The 20923-nt window shown below is 29.2% G+C and overlaps 1 protein-coding gene across 7 annotated transcripts in view; it reads left to right on the top strand.

Moving 5' to 3' along the window:
* LOC145319078 (glycine receptor subunit alpha-1-like) overlaps positions 1-20923 on the top strand; it is an 85862-nt gene that overhangs the window by 10007 nt on the left and 54932 nt on the right. For 4 of the 7 annotated variants that reach the window (XM_080160958.1, XM_080160929.1, XM_080160936.1 and 1 more), the window contains exons 3-5: positions 1305-1378; positions 8307-8405; positions 15111-15185. In XM_080160958.1, the coding sequence (XP_080017084.1) occupies positions 1314-1378; positions 8307-8405; positions 15111-15185 (239 nt within the window). In that variant the 5' untranslated portion in view covers positions 1305-1313. The remainder of the gene's footprint in view (positions 1-1304; positions 1379-8306; positions 8406-15110; positions 15186-20923) is intronic. The other 3 variants (XM_080160965.1, XM_080160953.1, XM_080160944.1) reach the window with 1 other exon arrangement.

Below are 20923 nucleotides of genomic sequence, written 5' to 3'. Positions count from 1 at the left end.
TTTCGCGGATATTAAAATGAAAAATTATGAGATGAAAGCTGAGCGCCCGAGCTGACAAAAATAGTAATTATTTTAAGAATTTTATTTTAATATTCGTTGAAAATTGTCTGCAATACGATTCAATACATGGTTTTTTAGTATGGCTAATAATCAGTTCTAATCCAGCGCATATCAATCGGTTTTGAAGCCATCATGGAAAAGATATGTAAATTGATAGAAAGATTTAGGTCACAGCCTAAATAATATAAGTCCCCCCCCCCCCCCCCTCCTCACCCCCCAAAAAATGATAGTAATATACAAGAAAAAGTAAAAATGTTTTGGCATTCATTTGGAACAAGGAAAATCTGTGCTTTGATAACTTTTTTATGCATAGACATCAAAATCAGAGGTGAATTCTTTAAAAAACTTTTGCCTCACTAAAATCAGTGAGACTCGCTAAAAATTTAGAGGGGATAATTTTGACTCAATAGAATTTTATTGAGTCAAACTGATTTTAGTATGGCAACAGTTTTTTTAAAGAATTCACCTCAGTTTTATATCAAAGTGGCACGTACAGTGTTTTGCCAATGGGGTGTATTTCTTCAGGGGGTAAAAAAAGTGGGACAAGCACGCCTTCCTATGTTATTCAAAAGTGGTGTATTGACACTCCCGTACATCCCCCTTACCCAGGCTGAGGAAAACAAACTAGGCCTAACAATAAAATTTCTTTATTCAGACAGCTATATATCTCTATATTTTAATGATTTTCATCAATAATTTTTTAAAAAGAAAATGACGGAATAATTATCCCCATTCTTTATTCTTGACTTTTACACAGAATGATACTTTCAGTGATATAAGGGTTCAGCAATCTGAATAATAATTAATTTGTAAGAAATATTGAGTAAACACACCACTTAACACTTCTTAATGTTAAGCTTAACTTTCATAGAAGTTGTCATTATTTACTTACCATATACTTATATCACTGTAAAAATATTTATATACATATATACAGAATCAGGGGCGTCCAAGCTTTTTTATTTTGGGGGGGGGGGTTAATTTTTTTTATCCCCCTAAAATTTTTACCCCGGGGATAAAATTTGCAAGGGGGGGGGGGTAATTACCCCCCTGAAATCTGTTGGCAGGGGTAAATTTTTTTTAACCCCCCAAAAATTGTTTTTTTTTTGGGGGGAAATACCCCCTCCTAAATAGGGGGGGGGGGGGTAAAATGAAAAATATTTGGGGGGGGGGGGGGGTAATCCTTTGGACGTCCTTGTACAGAATAATATTTTGTTTTATGATGCAGCTTCATCTTTATTCAGGAAATAATAATGGTTATCTTCTCTTCCCATCGGCTCTCAAGCTTCTATACAAATAGTCTTCTTATCTTAGCAAGGTAACATTTTTAAACAAGGTCCATTTTTTCCATAAGTAGCACAGCAAAACTATCATAACACTGACAATAGTAGCACTGTAGGAACTGTATGTATTCTTTTCAAATAGTATTCTAATCTTAGCAAGGTAACATTTTTGAACAAGGACAAATTGAATCCTTAAGTAGCACTGCAAATAATATCATAACACTGACAATAGTATGGCTGTAGATTCCATACAATTAGTCTTCTTATTTTAGGAATGTATCATATGTATTTTCAACAAGAAAATTTTATTCACATGTATCTTTGAAAATTATAAAAGGTTGGATTATGAAAAGGAAAAAAACAGAGAGACATAGATAAAACGCATAGACATCTTGTTACTTTTATATAAGAATATAATTTAACAAAACTTATAACAAATGGACAGGTGAATATTAACATTACAAGACAATGAACTATTCTTTAAAAGTCTAAATAATATTCTTAAATATTGCATACAACACAATATGTTTTGTATTGTAATGTTATTGTTATTGTATAGGTTGGCCATGTTAATGACTCGATAATTGCTGGACATTTAAAACAGAAAATGACAAAAGTATAAAGACTACCAGTTTAATCAAAAGAAAATGAAATACTTTAAGAAAATATAAAGGAAGTTAAAAAGGAGAAATTTAAAATAATACATTTTTTTCCAAGCTTATTTTACTTAAGAATTAATTTGTTTACTTTGACGTAAAATAAACAAGCTGAATATTAACTGTTAACTGTCACACACAGAAAGAGACAAAGTCAATTCTAAAAAAAGAAGACAACATTCATTAAAGTTAAGCTCTGAAATGGCAGTACAACCGACCATTAACACTTATAGATTGTCAGAATTGATGAATATATAAGTTTAAACAAAATCAAAATAAATTTGTATAACATTGTACTTTGTGTGTAATAGGAGAAAGTATTACAAAAATAAGATGAATAAGATAATCATATTAATTAAATAATTATTGTGGAAAAAGTAAAATATCAGTATGTTAAAATTGGACATACAAACGAGTATAGAGTTGCTACGCTTTCTCAATTGTACCTAGCTGTTATATGAATCATCATGCAAAGTTTGAAATCGTTAGAATAATTCTAACATGTCTAAATTAACGAAAAGAGCTAAGCGTTGCAGACGGGCGGGCTTACCCTAATTATAGAAAAGCTTCGCTTTTAAAAATCTTTTCTAGTTAAGCTTTCGAGATTTGATATAGGCCATTCAAATCTGATTATGCCTCAACCTTGAAGCAGAGATTTTTTTTTGCAATTTCCCGTTTTTTTCCAATTGGGGTTCATGACAACCCTATCCCTAAGATATCTTTTAAATGTCAAACTAAAGGATTTCTGAGGGTGGGGGGATAAAAAGAGAAAATTATTGGTTTGGGGGAATTTGGGGTAATGAGTGGTCCAATTACTGTTTTTGAGAAAGTGTCGAATTTTTTCCAAGTTTTTACAGTGACCTTGTTTATATCTTAGATTTTACATACAATGCTTCAAGTTAAAATACAATTTAATTCTCTCTTTTCTTCAAGTAAAATAATTTAACTTTTTTTACAAGTAGAGTTTATATTCCATTACTCCGTTTGTATGCCTGTATGTGACTTTTAGCATTCTTATATCTGTTGTTATTTGATGGAATTAGTCTGATGATTTTAAAGTTTCTTAACAGTATCATTTTTATGCAATATGTTATTATTATTATAAAGATTTGATTAGATATCTTCATAGAATTTGATTATGATTTCAAGTTTCTTTAAACAGGGTTTTCCTTATTTTTTCTCTCTTTGATTTTCACACTACTTTGTACGTTGACATTTGATTTAAGTTATGCAAATGATTTTTAATCTTAAAAAATAATACTAGTTTTTATTCATTTCCTCAAGCAACGAAAAGATGTAAATGTGATGTACAGTACACGTTAAATGTGTTTTTTAAAAAGTAAAATTGAATTGAATAAATTCAATATAAATCTATTTGTACCTCGCTGTATATTTCGGAGAACTCCACATTATATCCCCTATCCCCATACTCATTTTTTTTATATAAAAGTTGTACTTAAACCCTATTGAAAGTAATATCTGACTGAACCCAACCCTGCGGGCCTCTTGAAAATCCTAAATCAATCACTTGTAATTAATGATAGAAATGTCTCAGTTTAAAAATAATATTTAGTTTGATATATTATACACTAAACCCTTCCCTTTGATTTAATATAATCCAAAGACAGTGGTAGGGAGGGGGGGGGGGGGGGGGTGACTTTTGGTCCATTTGTAAAATAAGTGAATATTCCTGCTTGTGTATAAATGTGTGAAATGCTTGACGTTTTGCAGAACGAGTGAAATGTTTATTTATCTCCAGCCATGAAATAAAATGAGATGCTGTCGATGAAAGGAAATACTCGCTCTGTATATTAACACATTTCCGATAGTATCCGTAGCGGCGAACGATTGTACTTTAAAAACTAGAGAAAGCCTATATATACTGCGACTTTTATACAATTTGTCTATTAATTGTACATCAAAATAGGACATCATTAAGTATGCAACAATAGGTAATTATTTTTTTTCTATTTCATAATTTGGTCATTAACATTACTTAATTGACTTGAACATTTATCTAAAAAAAAAATTCTTATCACGTGGGGCCCTTCTGTATATTGGGTTGTAGCAAATAATTTAACGTGCTATAATAGTGCAAACTGTACAAACCGCAAATATGAATCTGCGCATTTTGAGATACGATCCTATAAAAACAGCTACAATTACGAAGCAGCGAGATTCGAAATAGAAAATCATAAAAGATAATACAGTGTTATTTATATGTTTCTTTTTATTCTCCGAGTTTTGTGGAAAAGTATAGATAAGCTGTCAAAAGTTAATTAACATCGTACACAAGAAAACTACATTAGCGTATATCAACAAAAGAAGTTAGATTTAATGTTTTAAACTAACCTTTGGAAAAAAAAACTAAACCTTTATAAGGCCAAATTTTCTTTGATTTATATTTCGTTAAAAAAATATGAGAATGGGGTTGGAAAGTGCAACGAAAATTAAATTTGGGAGTTCCAACTCCCCGCTTCACCAGAATTAATAACTTAATCATAGCTGTAATAAATAAAAAAAAAATATTTTTGACGAGGGCTAATGAAGAAAGGAATAAATATTAAAACCTTTAAAGGCTAAGGTTCACTTTTTGACAAAAGGTAATTAGAAAAGAAAAGAAATATCGTACTGAAACGATTGAGCTTCTATTAGACAAAGAAAAAAAGGCAGAATTTTTTTATTTTAATCATCGTTTGCTTTGCTAAAGTCTAAGAAGCACAAAATAGTACATTTCTACTTTTATAAATATTTTCTTGACCTCAATACTTCACATACACTAGAACGAATCATTTTAACTTTACCAAAAAGCGCAGATACTTATTAAAAGTCTTGGGTACTGGCCTTGCATTTGTTGCGTGATTGTAATGGTTTATCATCACATCTTTGTGTTGTTTATTTGAAAGAAAAAAGAGATTTTTAATAATGAAAAATACGTTAGGGAAATTAAGAAGATAAATTAACGCACTTGATAACAAGGATGACAACATCTATAAGCAATGCATAAAAAAATAAAATAAATAAAAAAAGAAAACCAATTAAAATATAGAGTAGATGCTCTTTAATTATAGGATTCGTCTTAATTAATCCCAGAAGCAAATTATGTTCAGCAATAAAGCTACCTGAACCTTTATTTACAAATGATAAAACTTCCCAGGACCTATGAGAAGCTACATTGTAAAAAAGAAACATATCGGTTCATCTGTTAGCGAGGTCCTTGGGTACAAACAGACAGATCCTATTATTTCATTATAAGGATTAACAACCCTTGGAAAAAATAAATTATAGTGTAAGGATAACTAAAAGAAAGACAAACAATCAGGAAAACGAATAACTTTATAGAAGTTACGGAAATAAAACACTTATACTAGATTGTACTTTTAAAGTTTTCTTGCGTCTTCGGGTATGTCGTAAATTTGAGGGATAATGAAAGTACGGATGAAGAAAACACAATGAAACCCGACATAAATGATTAAATATATCCATTTTCAATAATGAGATAGATTCAGGCATAAAAAGATTATGAATATTTACTATATAATTAAGCGAAAATACTCTGTAATCAGTATTAGTCAACTGCGTAAAGATTTTAAAATGGCTTTATCTTTATCGTTTATCCCAAAAGAACTATCATATCTATTCATAAGTGAGTTTTTGTGCAAAATATAAATTATATAAATTTTTATACACTAAAATTGGTGCAATTGAAGATTTTAAAATCTTTTTTTTTGTAAGTATTTCTATTTAGAGTTTCATTTTTTATTCAAGGAAAAATTGGGCCAGGATTTCTACGTAAAGAATTTCTACGGATTTTTTTTCAAAGCATTTCTTGTCAACTTATATATGGTTACATAACAATACTGAAACCATACAGTTTAAAAACAGTTTACTTAATAAATATATATTGTCCTAGGGTAAGATCAACAATAGGTGAATGGTCAATTTATCTGTTATTTACCTATCCATGCTTCCCTGAAACAATTGCACTCAATGTTATTGACGTTTAACCAGAGGCCTTTTATACTTGTATTGAAAACAGAGTTATTCATAAAGAAAGATTTTTAAATAGATTAATAAAATATTAATGATTTAAGATGATTTAAATTGCAAATTTTATCAAACATGCTATAAACTAGAAAAAAATAAACTTTAAACTACCAACCCCTAGTGAATTTTCAAATTTTATTATCATTTACTATCAAAACTATTGAGAAAAGATTATTTGGATCTCAGTGTATAATTAACAAAAAAGAAAATACCCAATTTCAAGGCAATGAAAGAATACTCTTTCTTGTCAAATTTCTTAGTTTCATATGTTCTGCATGATAATACTTTGTAATATATTGTAAGTAATGTTGACATGTGTAAGCAAGATTGATTATGAGAAACAAATCCCAGGGGTAACATGAATATTTTTACAATAAAATCTTCAGGACTGAGGACAAAAGGCCTTTTTGAAAAAAAAAACTTTTTGTAGGAGGCTAAATAAGTGACTTTTAATTACTTCAAAGTTGTACAATGCACACCCCAGATAGGTTTACCTACCCCACCAAAGAAGGTGAAATTATTCAGTCATATGGATAACAAAATCCTAATCTACGACATATGTATATCTAATGTTTGTAAAACGTGCGACCCTCGCATCTAGCGGATTTGTATGAGATGAGGGCAAAAAAATAGCCTTAAACTATCCCTAGACCTAGATTTAATAATAAAGTCAAACTCACAATGTACCATTGTAAAGATTCCCTAAAATAAAAGTTTTTTTTGTGAATGACGAGAACTTCAAAGACTTGCAAAAAAACTTACTACTTTATAAAAGAGGATGGACTATCTTTATTTGAATTTTCAGATTAGATCTTAAGTATCTACACCAAATGTTTTTGGGTTAAGTTTATGTGTTTTTATTATTGTTCCATTATTGTTTGCTGCGACAAAAGTGTCATTTTTTAGTTCTCAACATCTACAAATGTATCCTGAGTGAACCCATCATTTAACCAATATACATTACATACGAATAAATGCATTGCTTAAAGGTTAAGTCACAAAATATGATTCAAGCTCTTCAAATCTCTCTTCAGATGTCAATGAAGATATGAATACATTTTTATTAATCTGTAACTATCATTTTAGTAGAAAATTAAGTGTTGTAAGCGTAGTGTAACAATTAAATATAAAGTGGTTTTTTTCTAATAGTACAACCCATATAGTCAATCTGTTTTAGAGATCTTATGCTTTGAAAATATCATTTCTTCAAAATATACAGGACTAACGTCTCCATCTCTCTCGCCTCGAGGGGCTTTTCGTTTTGCCGTTTCAAAGAGTTCATATTACAGAACATGGTGCATATTACAAAGCCTCCTACTAACCCTAGGTTGATACCAATATGGAATTTATGCTGAACTGCGTTGCCTTTCTAAACTTTAAAACTGATAACATGAAAACTTTTTGTGCCATCTTTTTATCGGTGTTTCATATGTGTGTTGTGTATATATCATATACAATCAGGGTGTCCAATCCAAATATTGGTTTTGGGTTGTCTGTTTAAACTTTTCTTCAAATCAAACTTGAAAATAAAAAAAAGTATATTTCTGTTGTTGACGAATTATACATTCCCAATGTCTTAACAATAAAAAATCATTATTTTGATAAATTTTGCTTCTCATGTTATGTTTGTCAGTTTGTTTATCTGTTTTATTAGGATTAGATGTTAGACATTGAAATCCCACAACAAGTGCAGCAGTCTATATTCTATGTACCAAACAAAAACAGAATTAGTAATAAATTTATTTTTAAAATTTTTTATGACATCCCACATCCAATATTTATTTAATTTTTCTCAGCAGAAAAGTGTAAAAAGAGAATGATTTATTGAATATTCTGGAATATTGAAAATGATAAGTAACATTTGTTTTGATAAGCTCTTTATTGAAAGTACAACATTTTCCTTGCAGTATTATCTATCGTCCCCCCCCCCCATTTTTTCTCTTATTTTTTAACATGAGACAAAATAAATTTTTTAAGTATTTCTTTAACAAAGTTTTTTTTTTAAATTTGGCTACCGTCCATAAAATGATAAAACTAATAAATGCAGTGTTTTTATAAATGGTTACATAAAGTTAACAATTATATCTAAGACTAAACACTGTTCCCCTAGACTTTTATTTTTATTACTTTATAAACTTATTCATAAAAAGACAATTTCTATTTATAGAACCAATGCAAAGCTACAATAGAATCACGTACGTCAGTATGTCAATAAGTCTAGCTGTCTTTGCTTTTAACATAATCGGCCTTGTTGTTTCAGCATTTGCATTTGTGGAGTGAGCTCCGATGGAGGCTTATATTCTGCGCAGCTGGCAACCTCTAGCCCCAGGCATGCAGACAGAGAAATTGTTTTTGACAGGTCAGTTTCAAGCAGGGCTCACCAGCCGCGCGCCAGCCACCTATAAACTGCATGCAACGTAGGTTGCATTGTCTAAATTGTTTTCTAGTATATACATCAGTTTATTTAGTTCAAAATGATTTTAATTGGCGGCTTATGTGCGACTATTGAACCCAGGTTACAATTAAAACAAAATCTTGTTTTCTGTTGCTACTATTTAATCAGAAAAAAGGATTAAATAAACCTTTCTATAGAGTAATAAAATATGTTTAAGCTGATAAAAGGTAATAAAACAGTTTGAAATAACCTTAGCTTACCCCTAGTAATGCTAATTGTATTAATTAATATTTTGAAATAATGTACTAATATGTATGTTTTATTTAATAAGCTTAAATATTTGTATGTATTACTACAACCTTTAGATTAGGCAATGGTATTTTATATTTTTTTCCTTTTTGTTTGTTTAATCAAATCATATATTAAGTCCTCTTTAATTTATCTTCTCAAATTATTCATATAAATCATTTAATTCAATTAAATTTACATTAAACTTCTCTGAATTAAAAAAAACTTATTTGTTTTCTAAAATTCCATCTTAACCTAAAAAATTAGAATAAGGAAAACGGTCTAGATTATTTAGTTTATTTATGGTGTAGAATGTAGAATTCAGCATTTGGTATGTAAATGAAGTCTTTATACTACTTACAAGAAGCTTATTGAATACATAGCAATTATATTCATAAGAACCTTAGTAATAATGAGGTAAAGATGTTTTGTATTTAGTTAGTAAAGGCAAGAAAAACTAAATAGATGCGCTGCTTGCATAAACAGAAAAATGAAATTTTACAAAATTCTATATTCTTTGGGTTAATTCTAAGTCCAATACATGATATGAAGCTTATCTTTGATAAATCGGATATTTTTTTTTTTTATAAGAATACAATATTGGAGTATTGATGTGTATTTTTAGAAAAGTTTACAATAACCCACACTGTAAAAAACTTAATCTAGTTTCTGCAGGGAAATGACATTGGACTGTAAATTATGCTGTTACCCAAACTATATCTTCATTGGTTGGTAGTAACTTAATTTGGATAAATTTAACTACTTTAGGGATAATCTTGTTTATCTTAAATGGGGTTAAATTTCAATGTATTCGAATCTTTTCCTATAATATCTTAGCATCTTAGTTAATTAATTAAAAAAAACTATAATATATTTAACTTTAAAAAATGTTAAAATAGGTAACAATTCTTACAAAAGAGTGGCTTGATGGCAGATTTTTGTAGTTATGGCGGTCACGGATCAATAAAATTACAAGCGGATGTTTTTAGCTTTTCTTTGTCTATTGTTAACAAATAGTTAGTATTACCTTGGATTGTTCACTTTTTAATGGCTGCAATTAATAAAATAAAATAAAGTGGATATATTCTAGAACTGATTTTTTTTATATTTGACAGAAAATAATTTTTTTTTTAATAAAGAAATAATCTGAAGTCTATACATAAACTTGTACTTTTCTATCTCTATATTACAAAAACTTTCTATTTCTACTTATCATCAATTTTTGCCCAAATTAGTTTGGAAAAAGAAGGGACCTTGATTCAATAATTTAATTCAACTTGAAATTGCTGATATTTGTCTGAGTAAACTTGGAGGGAAAAATTATTTTCTGGAATCCTAGTCCCATATCCTCGGGTAAAAGATAACAGGTGTCGACTTGTCGTCTCAAAAAAAAACTAAAGATGTACAAATCTACGAGTTTTTACAAATTGTAAGTCATCTGTGACCTAAAAAATTTTAGTAAAAGTTTTTAATTCATACTTAAAATAGCGTATATATTTCTTAATATATTTTAGTATGGTCTACAGAAAATATTAATGCCCAAAAAAATTTATTATTTCTAAGCTACTTATTGATATAGTTGTTTTATATGAATATTACCTATATATAATTCTAGAATAAACATAAAGGAAGTATTTCGTTTGCTAATGTAAAATAGAGTATTTTAGATATACACATAAATAGAATATAGAACATACATGGACGTGCGGGAGGGGGGTTTGATGGGAGTTATGAAGATTCTACCTATTTTATTTATACTTTGTTTATCTTTTTGACCCACAACCTAGTCAGTTACCTCTAAAGGGCAAGGATGCTGTCCATGACATCTTTAACATCAGGTTCAACAACCAAGGATAGATAAGGGTAGGCAATCTTTCCTTTCTGTCCAAACACCCTAGGTATTAGGTAACACAACAACAGACAAATTTTGAAGGAACGACCATTTTGTCTGGAAGTTCTAACTGTGCATGGTGATGAGTTGCACCTGTTTTTTTGGCCAAGGCATTTTCACAATTCTAACTATTAATGTCATGCGTAATTGAGGTTGGTGCAAAATTTTAGCCTTGCTCCCCCCACACTGGAAAATACAGTGCACGCACCAAAATGTATGTGCATAATTCATGTTTACTTCTCTTTTTTTCCATGGATACAGGGAAAGTTACATAGATGATAAATTCCCTTAATAAACATGTGTGCTGCTAATAAACACAAGTATGTCCCCCTAAATTCAATAATTAAACTTCTCTATAAAACTTTTTTTTATCATTTTATGTTCTACAACAGGCTACGCTCCTACAGGTCTTTAGAAGCCCTTGAGGGAAGGGAGTGGGGCGAGTAAACTTTAGTTTTAAAAGGAAAAGTAGAATATGACTTTTTTCCAGTTGCAATTTTTCTTGGGAGGGGGGAGGTACCTTCCCACATAAAAGTTATTAACCATCTGTGAATAATATCAGTCAAGCCAAATCCTAAGCTACAGACACACATACATCCTGTTACTATTGTATATAAATTTGTCTCTCCCAGTAACCATGATTTTTGTGAAAAATAAAATCCTCTTATTTTCTTTGATCTCCGTTGTTTAAAACACGATAGTGTAGCGTAGATGGATATTAGGCTTATATGAACAATTTATGTGAATACGAAGATTTTCTATAACAGATTCTATGCGTCAGTAGTAGTACGTCAAAATCTGTTTGATAATTTTCTATAACAGATTCTATGCGTCAGTAGTAGTACGTCAAAATCTTTTTGATAATTTTCTATAACAGATTCTATGCGTCAGTAGTAGAACGTTACATGTCAAAATCTTTTTGATAAGATATGAAATCCTCTTTTTGTTTTAAATAAACGCCAGGGCCAGGGACGTTCAAGAGAGTCGTGAAGGGGTAATAACCCAACATAACGAATAAATCACACCTTTACCAAAGGGGTAAAAGGGGTAAAAAAGGGTAAAAATATTTTGGGGTGGGGAGAAGAAATATTTATGCATCTATCCTAATTTTTACCCCCCTCCCCACCCAAAAAAAATGCTTGGATGTTCTTGATCATTGTTGCTATTTTTATGTTTAAAAAATAGCATAACATTTCTTTCTTTTCATCAACCTTGGTTCTAATACAATTTGACTATTTGTTACATACAATATTATTTTAACAGAAAGATGGAAAGCAATATAATAAAATTGTTTTATATAAAAACAAGGACAATTTTGTCCAGTAGTATCGCAGCAACAATAAACTTTTTTACAGCAAAGAAAGATATCTTGTGATATTTAGTAAATGTTTATATGTATGATTAGTTAATTCTTAATTTGGGGAAGGCTTCGTAGAATAAATTGATAATATAGGGGTTCTTAAGCTAAAATGTTCTGGGGGACGAAATGTTTGTCTCAAACTACTCGCTTCTATAGACAAACATAAATGATAGAGTTGCTACACAATCTTAAAAATATGATGGAATGATTACCTCCTTCAAAACTTTACAGACCAATCTTTTCTTGTTTATAGTATTTTTACTGCAGTCTCCATTGATTCAAATTACCATATAAATACTATAGATAAAAGGGTTGGCAGCTTATTTAGGTTTCGATATTATCTTGAATCTATATACATTTAATGTGAATTTAAAGTATCCAAATTTAAATGATGAATTTGTATATAATGGTTTGAAATATAGATGATCAAATACTCGTTTAGGTTTTAATCATAAATATATTTTACCACAATTTTCATTTAATTAACACAAAATGTGGTTTGCTTTATTATCTTTATTAACCTTTTAATCATAAAAAAATATATTTTTTTTAATTGAGTTAAGTCAGAAGCAGTACTCTGTAGCTGTCAATGTTAAAACAAAGTGGCTAGGCTGAGGATTAGTATAGAAAGACGGATTAGATCATGGAAAGAAAACGAAGTAGCGAATTTCGTCGTATTTTCACACTAGCTTTCGATGGTCCGACAGGGTTAGGAATTGGCCCCGCAGGGTTATAGCCCCCCCTGCAGTGGCTACACGTAGGAAAAAGTTACTGTGAATTACGACGAACTCGCTACTACGTTTTCTTTCCATGATCCGATTTTATACGGTTGCAAAATAATGAAAAAAATTGCTGAACATTTTTAGCCACAACCAGCTATCTAACAACTGTGGATGTGGATTATCCAAAAATTGTGCGGCTTTATAAATTGAACGCTGCTGCCGAGCCCAGCATCTTACTTAAAAATGCAGTTTTCGATCAAATTTTTGTGCTATTTTAATTTGCCCAGACTAATAAACTTATTTTAAGATTTTAATGAGAAAAAATTTCAACTTCATGAAATTATTTAATTACCTTATTTCACGAAACTCTTGAAAAATTGCAAATCCACATTGCAATCTCAGCTAGGGTTGGCAGTAAGTTTATTGGTAAAAATTCATGTTTAAGTCAATTATTGCGTGTAATTTTTAGAGAGATAATAAGGAAAGATAGAAAAAATAGAAAAGATAGAATTCGAACGTGAATATGTTTTTTTTCTATTTATTCCTTATTTTAAAAAGATCAGAAACGAAAAGTAAAAAAGTTAATTTTGAGAGATAATCAAAACTTTTTTTTTCTTTAAAAAAAAAGAATTCTATAAAATTAAATAAATGAACATGATACAAATTAAATATTATTTTCTTATTATTAAATTAAGTTAGAGCTAATTAAAAGCAAAAAAGGATAGAACAAATAAAATTTAGGCAAAGATAAGTATTTTCAAAAGCAGTAGATTATTCAAATGTCAAAACGTTAGCTTTTAAACACCCTTCAGAGAAATGTGTTTGTGACAAGTAACGTTTTATTGTGATGTCACAAATTCGCTGAGACTTACAGGGTAGTTAAGTTACCATAACATGATTGCAATGGAAAATTCTAGAACATTTAATGGAAAGTTAAATTGATATTCATGCCATAGTGCAATAATGTCTCACCCATATGCCTAGGCAACCAGAATATCAAACCGTTTTTGCACAGATTACCATATCCAACCTTTATTATTTGAATATAACTGCTGCACTTCTTTTCATTTTTGCATTTCATCCAGGGCCGGCTAGCCGCAGCCAAAAAAAAAAAACCGGCGGGCAGTCAAACCACAGTCTTGGACGGCAATAAATCACAAATACAAATTCTCATTCAAGCCGCGCTTCTTAAATAAAAATCTGTTGTGATTGCCAAATCGTATCGAGGTCGAACAATTTGCAGTTTTAGCTGCGAAAAAGACGTCTTTTAGCACCTAAACGCCAAAAAGAGTTTCAGCCGCGAGTTTTGTTTATCCGCAGCCAAACAGTCAATCCGAACTTAACTTTTTGTAGATTTGCGAACAAAAATGCGCAACTGCATATCCCTGATTTTTCCTATGCAACAGATAAAAGGATTTGCGTTTTCTTTTCTTTGACTTTCCCTGATTTCATGACTACCAAATCTGTTTGACTTTAGCATAGCATTTGCCTTGCCATATCACACAGTTTTTTACACTAAAAATAAGATAGTTTTATCATTGATTCCATTCAAGTTGAATTATATAAAGTGTTTGCGTTTATTTTTGCTTTTTATCACCATTCATATTAGTATGGGTCCAATTGAAATCGATGAATTGTCCTTCCTTAATTTTTATTTAGATAGAAGAGAAAATTTTGATAATTATTTTATTTTTAAAACATTGGTTTTATAATACATATTTTGTTTGATTTAGTTTTACAGCAAAGCATATTTTATTGAAATGTTCTTAGTAAACTGACTATAACTTGGATTTTTGCAGAACATATAATATCTTAATTGATTTCGTGGATTTTTAAACACCTATTTTTGTTATTTATAATGTTAATAGGAACACAAATTATGTTTTTCATAGTTACTGAAAATAACATAGAAATAAAGTAATATTTCAGAAATTATCCTAGTTGAATAGTTTAATTACTAATAGAGAAAAAGTAAACATCATATAAGTTAAAAATATAACTTTTTCCTTATGTAGCGCAGCATTAACAATCCAAAGTATTAAAAAAATATTTCAGGTTTTTTCCAATAAACTTATGTGATATTTTTAATATTTCAACTATAAATGAACATTAAAGAATCATTATTTGAAATGAAAAATTCAAATTGTAGAGTAGCTGCATTTTTTAAATATATAAATTAGATTATTTAAATTATAATTTTTGTTCCTTATATGATATGAGCTGAAATTACAGAAATATATATGGTAGCATACCAATCTTAAGTTTGAAATGACTAAAACATCATTTCTTAAAGCTAAACTATTTTTAAGATTGGTTTGACCATGTTTTTTTTGTAATTTCACCAATTGTATTTAGACCCTTTGTATTTACTTTGTTGCTACTGTAGCCTACACCATGTTTTATTTTAGCACGGTTGGTGTGACGAGACCTACATATGGACCAACACCCTCCCCACAAGACCAGCATGCCCTTGATACTAACAGGAAACCCTTCGCTATAGTCTAGTTCACTCATATAATATACATTAGATACTTACTAACCCACTAATATAATTTACCAACAAATTATTACCCAGCCAGAAATAATAAATTTGTATTATTTTATTTTAGGGTAAAAGGACGTGTGCAGTGTTTCTTTTCTTGTAAAGGTTTAAATAAAAAGGCAAATACAGGGGACAGTTCTTAAACAAGTTTTAACTAATTTAAATTAGCAAGAAATGTGTGTTATTAAACTTTATATTTCAGTAGTATGGGTTGGACAAAAAAATTATTTCCTCCAATAAGAAATAGCTTTATCAAAACCAGTGGCGTGCACAGTAATTCACCAGATAAAATCTTAGGGTGTGAAAGGGGAATGATGTTATCCCTAATTTTTTGTTTTTAATGGGTGTTGTCTTCTCATTATATAATGACAAAATATAATTGTAATCTAATAAGATTAGAAAAAAATCAGTTTTGGTTGATGGTTTAAGATAATTAAATTTATTGGAAAAGGGAATAAATAAGATAATATGTATTGAAATTATTCAGTGGAGTAAATATTCTTAGCCATGGATCTGTCCCTGAATTTTTAAATCATTCTTTTAAAAAAATGTCTTGGAATGGTGTACACACGAATAAACCCTTATAATAATATTCCATAATACAAATATTTTATCTCTAGTCAACACAATTTTAAATCAAGTAGAATAAGAAAAGTCCAAGCAACAAATGAAACTGTTGTAATTATTTGTGATCAATAATTTTTTTTTATTTTCCGCCCTAATATGAAGTGGGATGGAGCATTTAATTATTAATTCTACAGGGTGGTTATTTCATGTTTTTCTTTGATGGGCTATCATAGATATAAATGAGAATTAATTATCTTATTTGGAATTTTTTCAGTTTTAATTTAATTTAGAAAACCTGAATTTTTCAATAAAGATCAATTAAGTGTTAGAAACAAGTCAAAATTAGAAAAAAGTATAATTATTTGCAATAAATAATTATGAAAACTAAGAGATTTATATAAAAGAATTCATTTGATCAAATTATTTCACAATTTCCATTATTTTTCTATTAAAGAACAACATGAAGTATTCTCCCTGTAAGTATTTTAAACTTTGTTACTTTTGTATTGTTAATCCTATTAATTTCTTCAAAATATGCAATACTTTTGTGTTTGTGAGGTTTTTTAGATTTTAAACACTTAAAACAGGATTACAATACAAAAAGGCAAATTGATAGTTTTTTTTTGTTTATTAAGTAAGATTAGTTAGGCAAAAAGATAAATGTATATCATTCTAATTCCTATATAACCTGTAGAATAGATTTGAAATGCTTTTACTTTTATTTGTGTAATATTCCCTTTGTGTAAAGTGACAAGCTATTTTTCAGGGACAAACTAAGTTTCAAAATTAGCACTTTAATAAAATATACTTTTTATACTTTAAGCTTTTAAAATTAATGTAAATATAACAAAAAATGTATATTTACAAAGGCAATAAATCTTTAATCTATATATGAAAAGATACAAAAACAACATTTTGATTTAAATGTTAAGACTTGGATTAAAAAGTCTTAGCTCTGTGACATTAAAAACTATGTTGCCTTATTATATAACTTTACTGGTAATAAATGTCGAAATTATAAGCTTTAAATTCACATAATGCAGTATGTGTGTCGTGGGGTATGGAATTATTGTGAATATATATTTTAGAGGCATATAATTAATGTGACTAACATGAAAACATAATTTATTCCTTACATTGCATTGGCTCAGCCCCCCCCCCCATTGTTTATTCTTTTGAATATCACCAACCGAAACCAAATTAATCCAGATTTATCATTGGTTTAATTTTAATTAATTAAAATGGAGCTCAATCAACCGTATTTTTCGCTTTTTTAATTAACCAAAATAAGCATTACAAAGAAAACGTCCATTCACTAGAAATATAAAAAAATTATGTTTACATCTGAATTCTTAATTAAAAATCTAATTAAAACTAATTGTATAAATCAATATCTAAGAGCATTTTGTTTTATAATATCTTATTCCAGGAATCTTTTTGAATATCAACCTAAATATTAAACTTTTATAGTCCAAATAAAAGTACAGAATTTGAAAAGAAAACGTCCATGGACCTTTGTAAATAAAACATATAAAATGATTTTCTTATATAAAATCTTTTTTATATAAAAATCTGTCTTTCAAAATAATTACCCTTTTTTCGTATTATCATATTATCTTAAATGTTAAATTCAAATTTTTTTGCTGTTTTTTCATGTGGTTTGTGTTACTGTGTATGCGGTTTTATTCGATCTAAGAAAATTTGATCTCACAAGAATTATTTACATAATTACAGACAGACTAACAGATAACTAAGACTTGTAAAGTGTAAACTACCTTTGCTAAAAAACTCTGGAGACTGGATATGAAAAGTATTAATGTTAAAGTTATGGCAATTTATCCGTATCACACCCCATTTAACTATTTGATGGTGGCAATTTACACCCTACACATTTTATGGCAAGAGTGCTATCAAGAAAGGGTTAATATTGTTTTAAAAATAATTTTAAAAATCTGTCAAATATTTTTCTTTTTCTATCAACTAGCGGTTGTGCCCCTAGCATAAAGGGTTTCGTATTGGTTGGGTTAGGAGATGTCAGAAAAAATAGCCTAAAACCATCCAAAGACTTATATCTAAAAATGAAATAGCATATAACCATCCCAGGACCTATTTGAAGCTTTTCTAAAATGGTTAACTCAATATGTTCAGTAGTTATTGAGATCTTAAGCTTCAAAACAAAACTTACTACTTTATACAATAGGATAATTTATTATCTGAATAGTAGATAAAAATATTTTTCTTAAGTTGATTTTTGTAAGAAATTAAAATTTTGTAGGTTTTGATTCAACTGATTAAAATCGTAAAAAGAAGAGGATTTTGCAGCCGTTTTTTGGGCGGCTTGACTAATGTTGTGAAGTTTAGAAAAGTACAATCAAATTGTTGAAAAATGCAGCTTTGTTCGCCTATTAATGATTGAGTTACTTGCGGCCAAAAATTTGACAGCTTTAAAAAAAAGGGAGCAGGACCATTTGAAAGAAAAGTAAATTCCTATTGGTTGCTATCTTAAATAGGATACTTATAGCAATGCTCTTTTTCTGTCTAAAATGATTACTTCAATATATTATTTTGTCGTCTGGAGATATTATTTCACTTGAAGTCAGACAGACTGATAGAAATAAAATCTGGGAAATAATGTAAAATTGAACAATAATATCGTGATTAATCAAATAATCTATATTTATCAGGCATAGCTATGCCAAGAAAACAAGAATAAAAAATATTATTTAAATTGAATCTTATAAAGTTTAGTTAATAGATTTTTTTTGAAAATCAGAGCCTGACAATACATTTGCATTTCAATTCATCTATCTCTTTTTAACACTCCATTTGTGATCAATTAGAAAACCTAATCAATCGGATGTTTTTTTTTACATATATTTGATTCCAAACTTATGGTTTTGCTACGAAATTTTTGTAACACATTTATCTTGCAGTAGTGCAGCCAGTTTTTGAGACCGACAAACCAATCACAAGCTTTGTAAAAAGCTTCGCTGAAACTTAGCCGACTAAAGAAAACAAAACCCCAATTCCTAGATAAAGTTTTCCGAGACATAAATTGTGAACTAGATTTTACCGCATCATTGCATCACATTCTTTTTATGTAAGCTTAATCATCCATGCATCTTGTTAAAGATAAAGAAATATGTTCACATTTCATTCATACCCACCACCATGTCATCTGTATATTTATTCTTTAGGATCATGTCAATGTCACTATTTCCTGTGCATTACTGGGCTGTGGCTTTATGGTTAAAAAATATTTTTCAAAAATATAAATAAAGGAGGGAGATAGAGACATAGGGTTTGATAGAGAGATTTTTCTTTTTTCATTGCAAGTCACCAATTTAGTTTATTGAAAAAGAGAGATCTAGATGAACTACTTAGATAATAGAAGTTAAGTAGTATTGTAGCTTTATGGCAAAAGCAAATCAACACTTATTTAGCTGCTTTGCTACTGAAATAATGTATAATGGGATACTATGGTGTTCTGACAGGCATGATCCATCTTTTCTTCAAATATACTTCATTTCTTTCCTAAGTGTTTTTAACAGAAGAGCAAATACCCTTTACATTTGCAATTTGTCTAACAAAAACTTAACTTTAAAATATTAAAAGCTTTTCTAAATATTTGAGAATTAAATCTATTTGGCTTACTAAGACATGCAAAGTGAGAATGTTTAAAAATCTATAAAAGGATGGCAACATTCAGAGCAAATTTTAACAAATAAAGATGCTTCTAGCCGTCTGAACAAAATTGAGTCGTACAATTGCTTACATACAGCATACTTTTTTATGTACATACTTCCTATATGAAAGAACTGATTATTGAGATGTTTCAAAAGCTTGGAATGATCATAAAGTTGCAATGCTTTCAGAAGAGTATCTTAATAATGCTTTTAAAAAATTCCTGAAAGCTTCAAATGGAAAGGACAAATCCTACATGATTAAATTATTGTACATAGCTTACGGACAGACCCTGAATTTAAAAAAGCTTTTAAAATAAAAGTTGTTTAAAAGAATTGCATCTAATTGGTGAATCTGACAAGTAATAATAAATGTATACATTGTCATCCATTTTCTTTCTCACACAATTTTTGTCTTCTTAAGAATACTTTTGAGGAGCTTAGCAACTCTATGATTAACAGAAAAACTTTTAGTAAAAACAGGTCTAAGATTAAGATAAAAACAAAAAATACAATACTTAGTCTTTGTTAAATAAGAGGGGAAATATATGGACCACATAAAAAACTTTTATGTTATTTATTAATGAAAATCGACATAAAAAACTTTGACTTATAAACACACAGCAGTAATATAAGTAAGTTTATTTAGTTCGAGCAATTAAGAAAGTCTGAAAGAGACGGCATGGACATGAAGCTTTTATTTCTATGTATTTTTTTCTTAAAATACAAACTTCTCTTTCTATGGCCTATGTCATTCTTGTTGTATTGGGATCTAGTTAGAAAGTTAGCAATTTTACTTTTTTTTCTTTACAGAACTAAAATTTGAGCTACGCAATTTCAACTTTTTCAGTGGTAAACAAAAATACCTGTGCGTGTGTGTGTGTTAGTGTGTGTCTGTGTGTTTTTGTGTGAGGGTGTGTATGCGAGTGTGTGTAAAAATGTTTTTAAAGTGTGTGTTTGTGCGATGTTTTACATGTGAAATATTCTTATACACACATAACATGGAGAAACCTTAATATTTGTTTTAATATTTCAAAATATATAACTACTGTAACGCACAGCACATAAACTGATATGGTGCTTTTCCCCTAAAGTAACTGTTGAGCACTGAAACCGCCAGCCCATAACAACCTGAATAAACAAATAAATGTAACTCAACCCATTTCCACACCTTCTTATTTTCCATTTATCTTAATAAACAAGAGGATTCAGAGCTCAATAGACACTTCGAGGGAATGCGCTAATATTGATAATAATTTTATATTTGATTTAGAAATAAAATTTATTAGTTTTAAGATTAATATCTAAGATAATAGTTTATTTTCAATTAGCTTAATTTTGATTTAGATCATCTATTATTAAGGCTTATTCCAAACAAGTTTTGTTCTTCTTAATACTTTAAATCGACACCATGGAAACTGTCCCAATT

Source organism: Acartia tonsa, chromosome 1, assembly GCF_053477335.1.
Source record: "Acartia tonsa isolate MP-2025a chromosome 1, ASM5347733v1, whole genome shotgun sequence".
In the NCBI taxonomy this organism is placed as follows: domain Eukaryota; kingdom Metazoa; phylum Arthropoda; class Copepoda; order Calanoida; family Acartiidae; genus Acartia; species Acartia tonsa.
The sequence above is the reverse complement of the archived record's forward strand: the minus strand, read 5'-3'. Positions and strand labels throughout refer to the sequence as shown.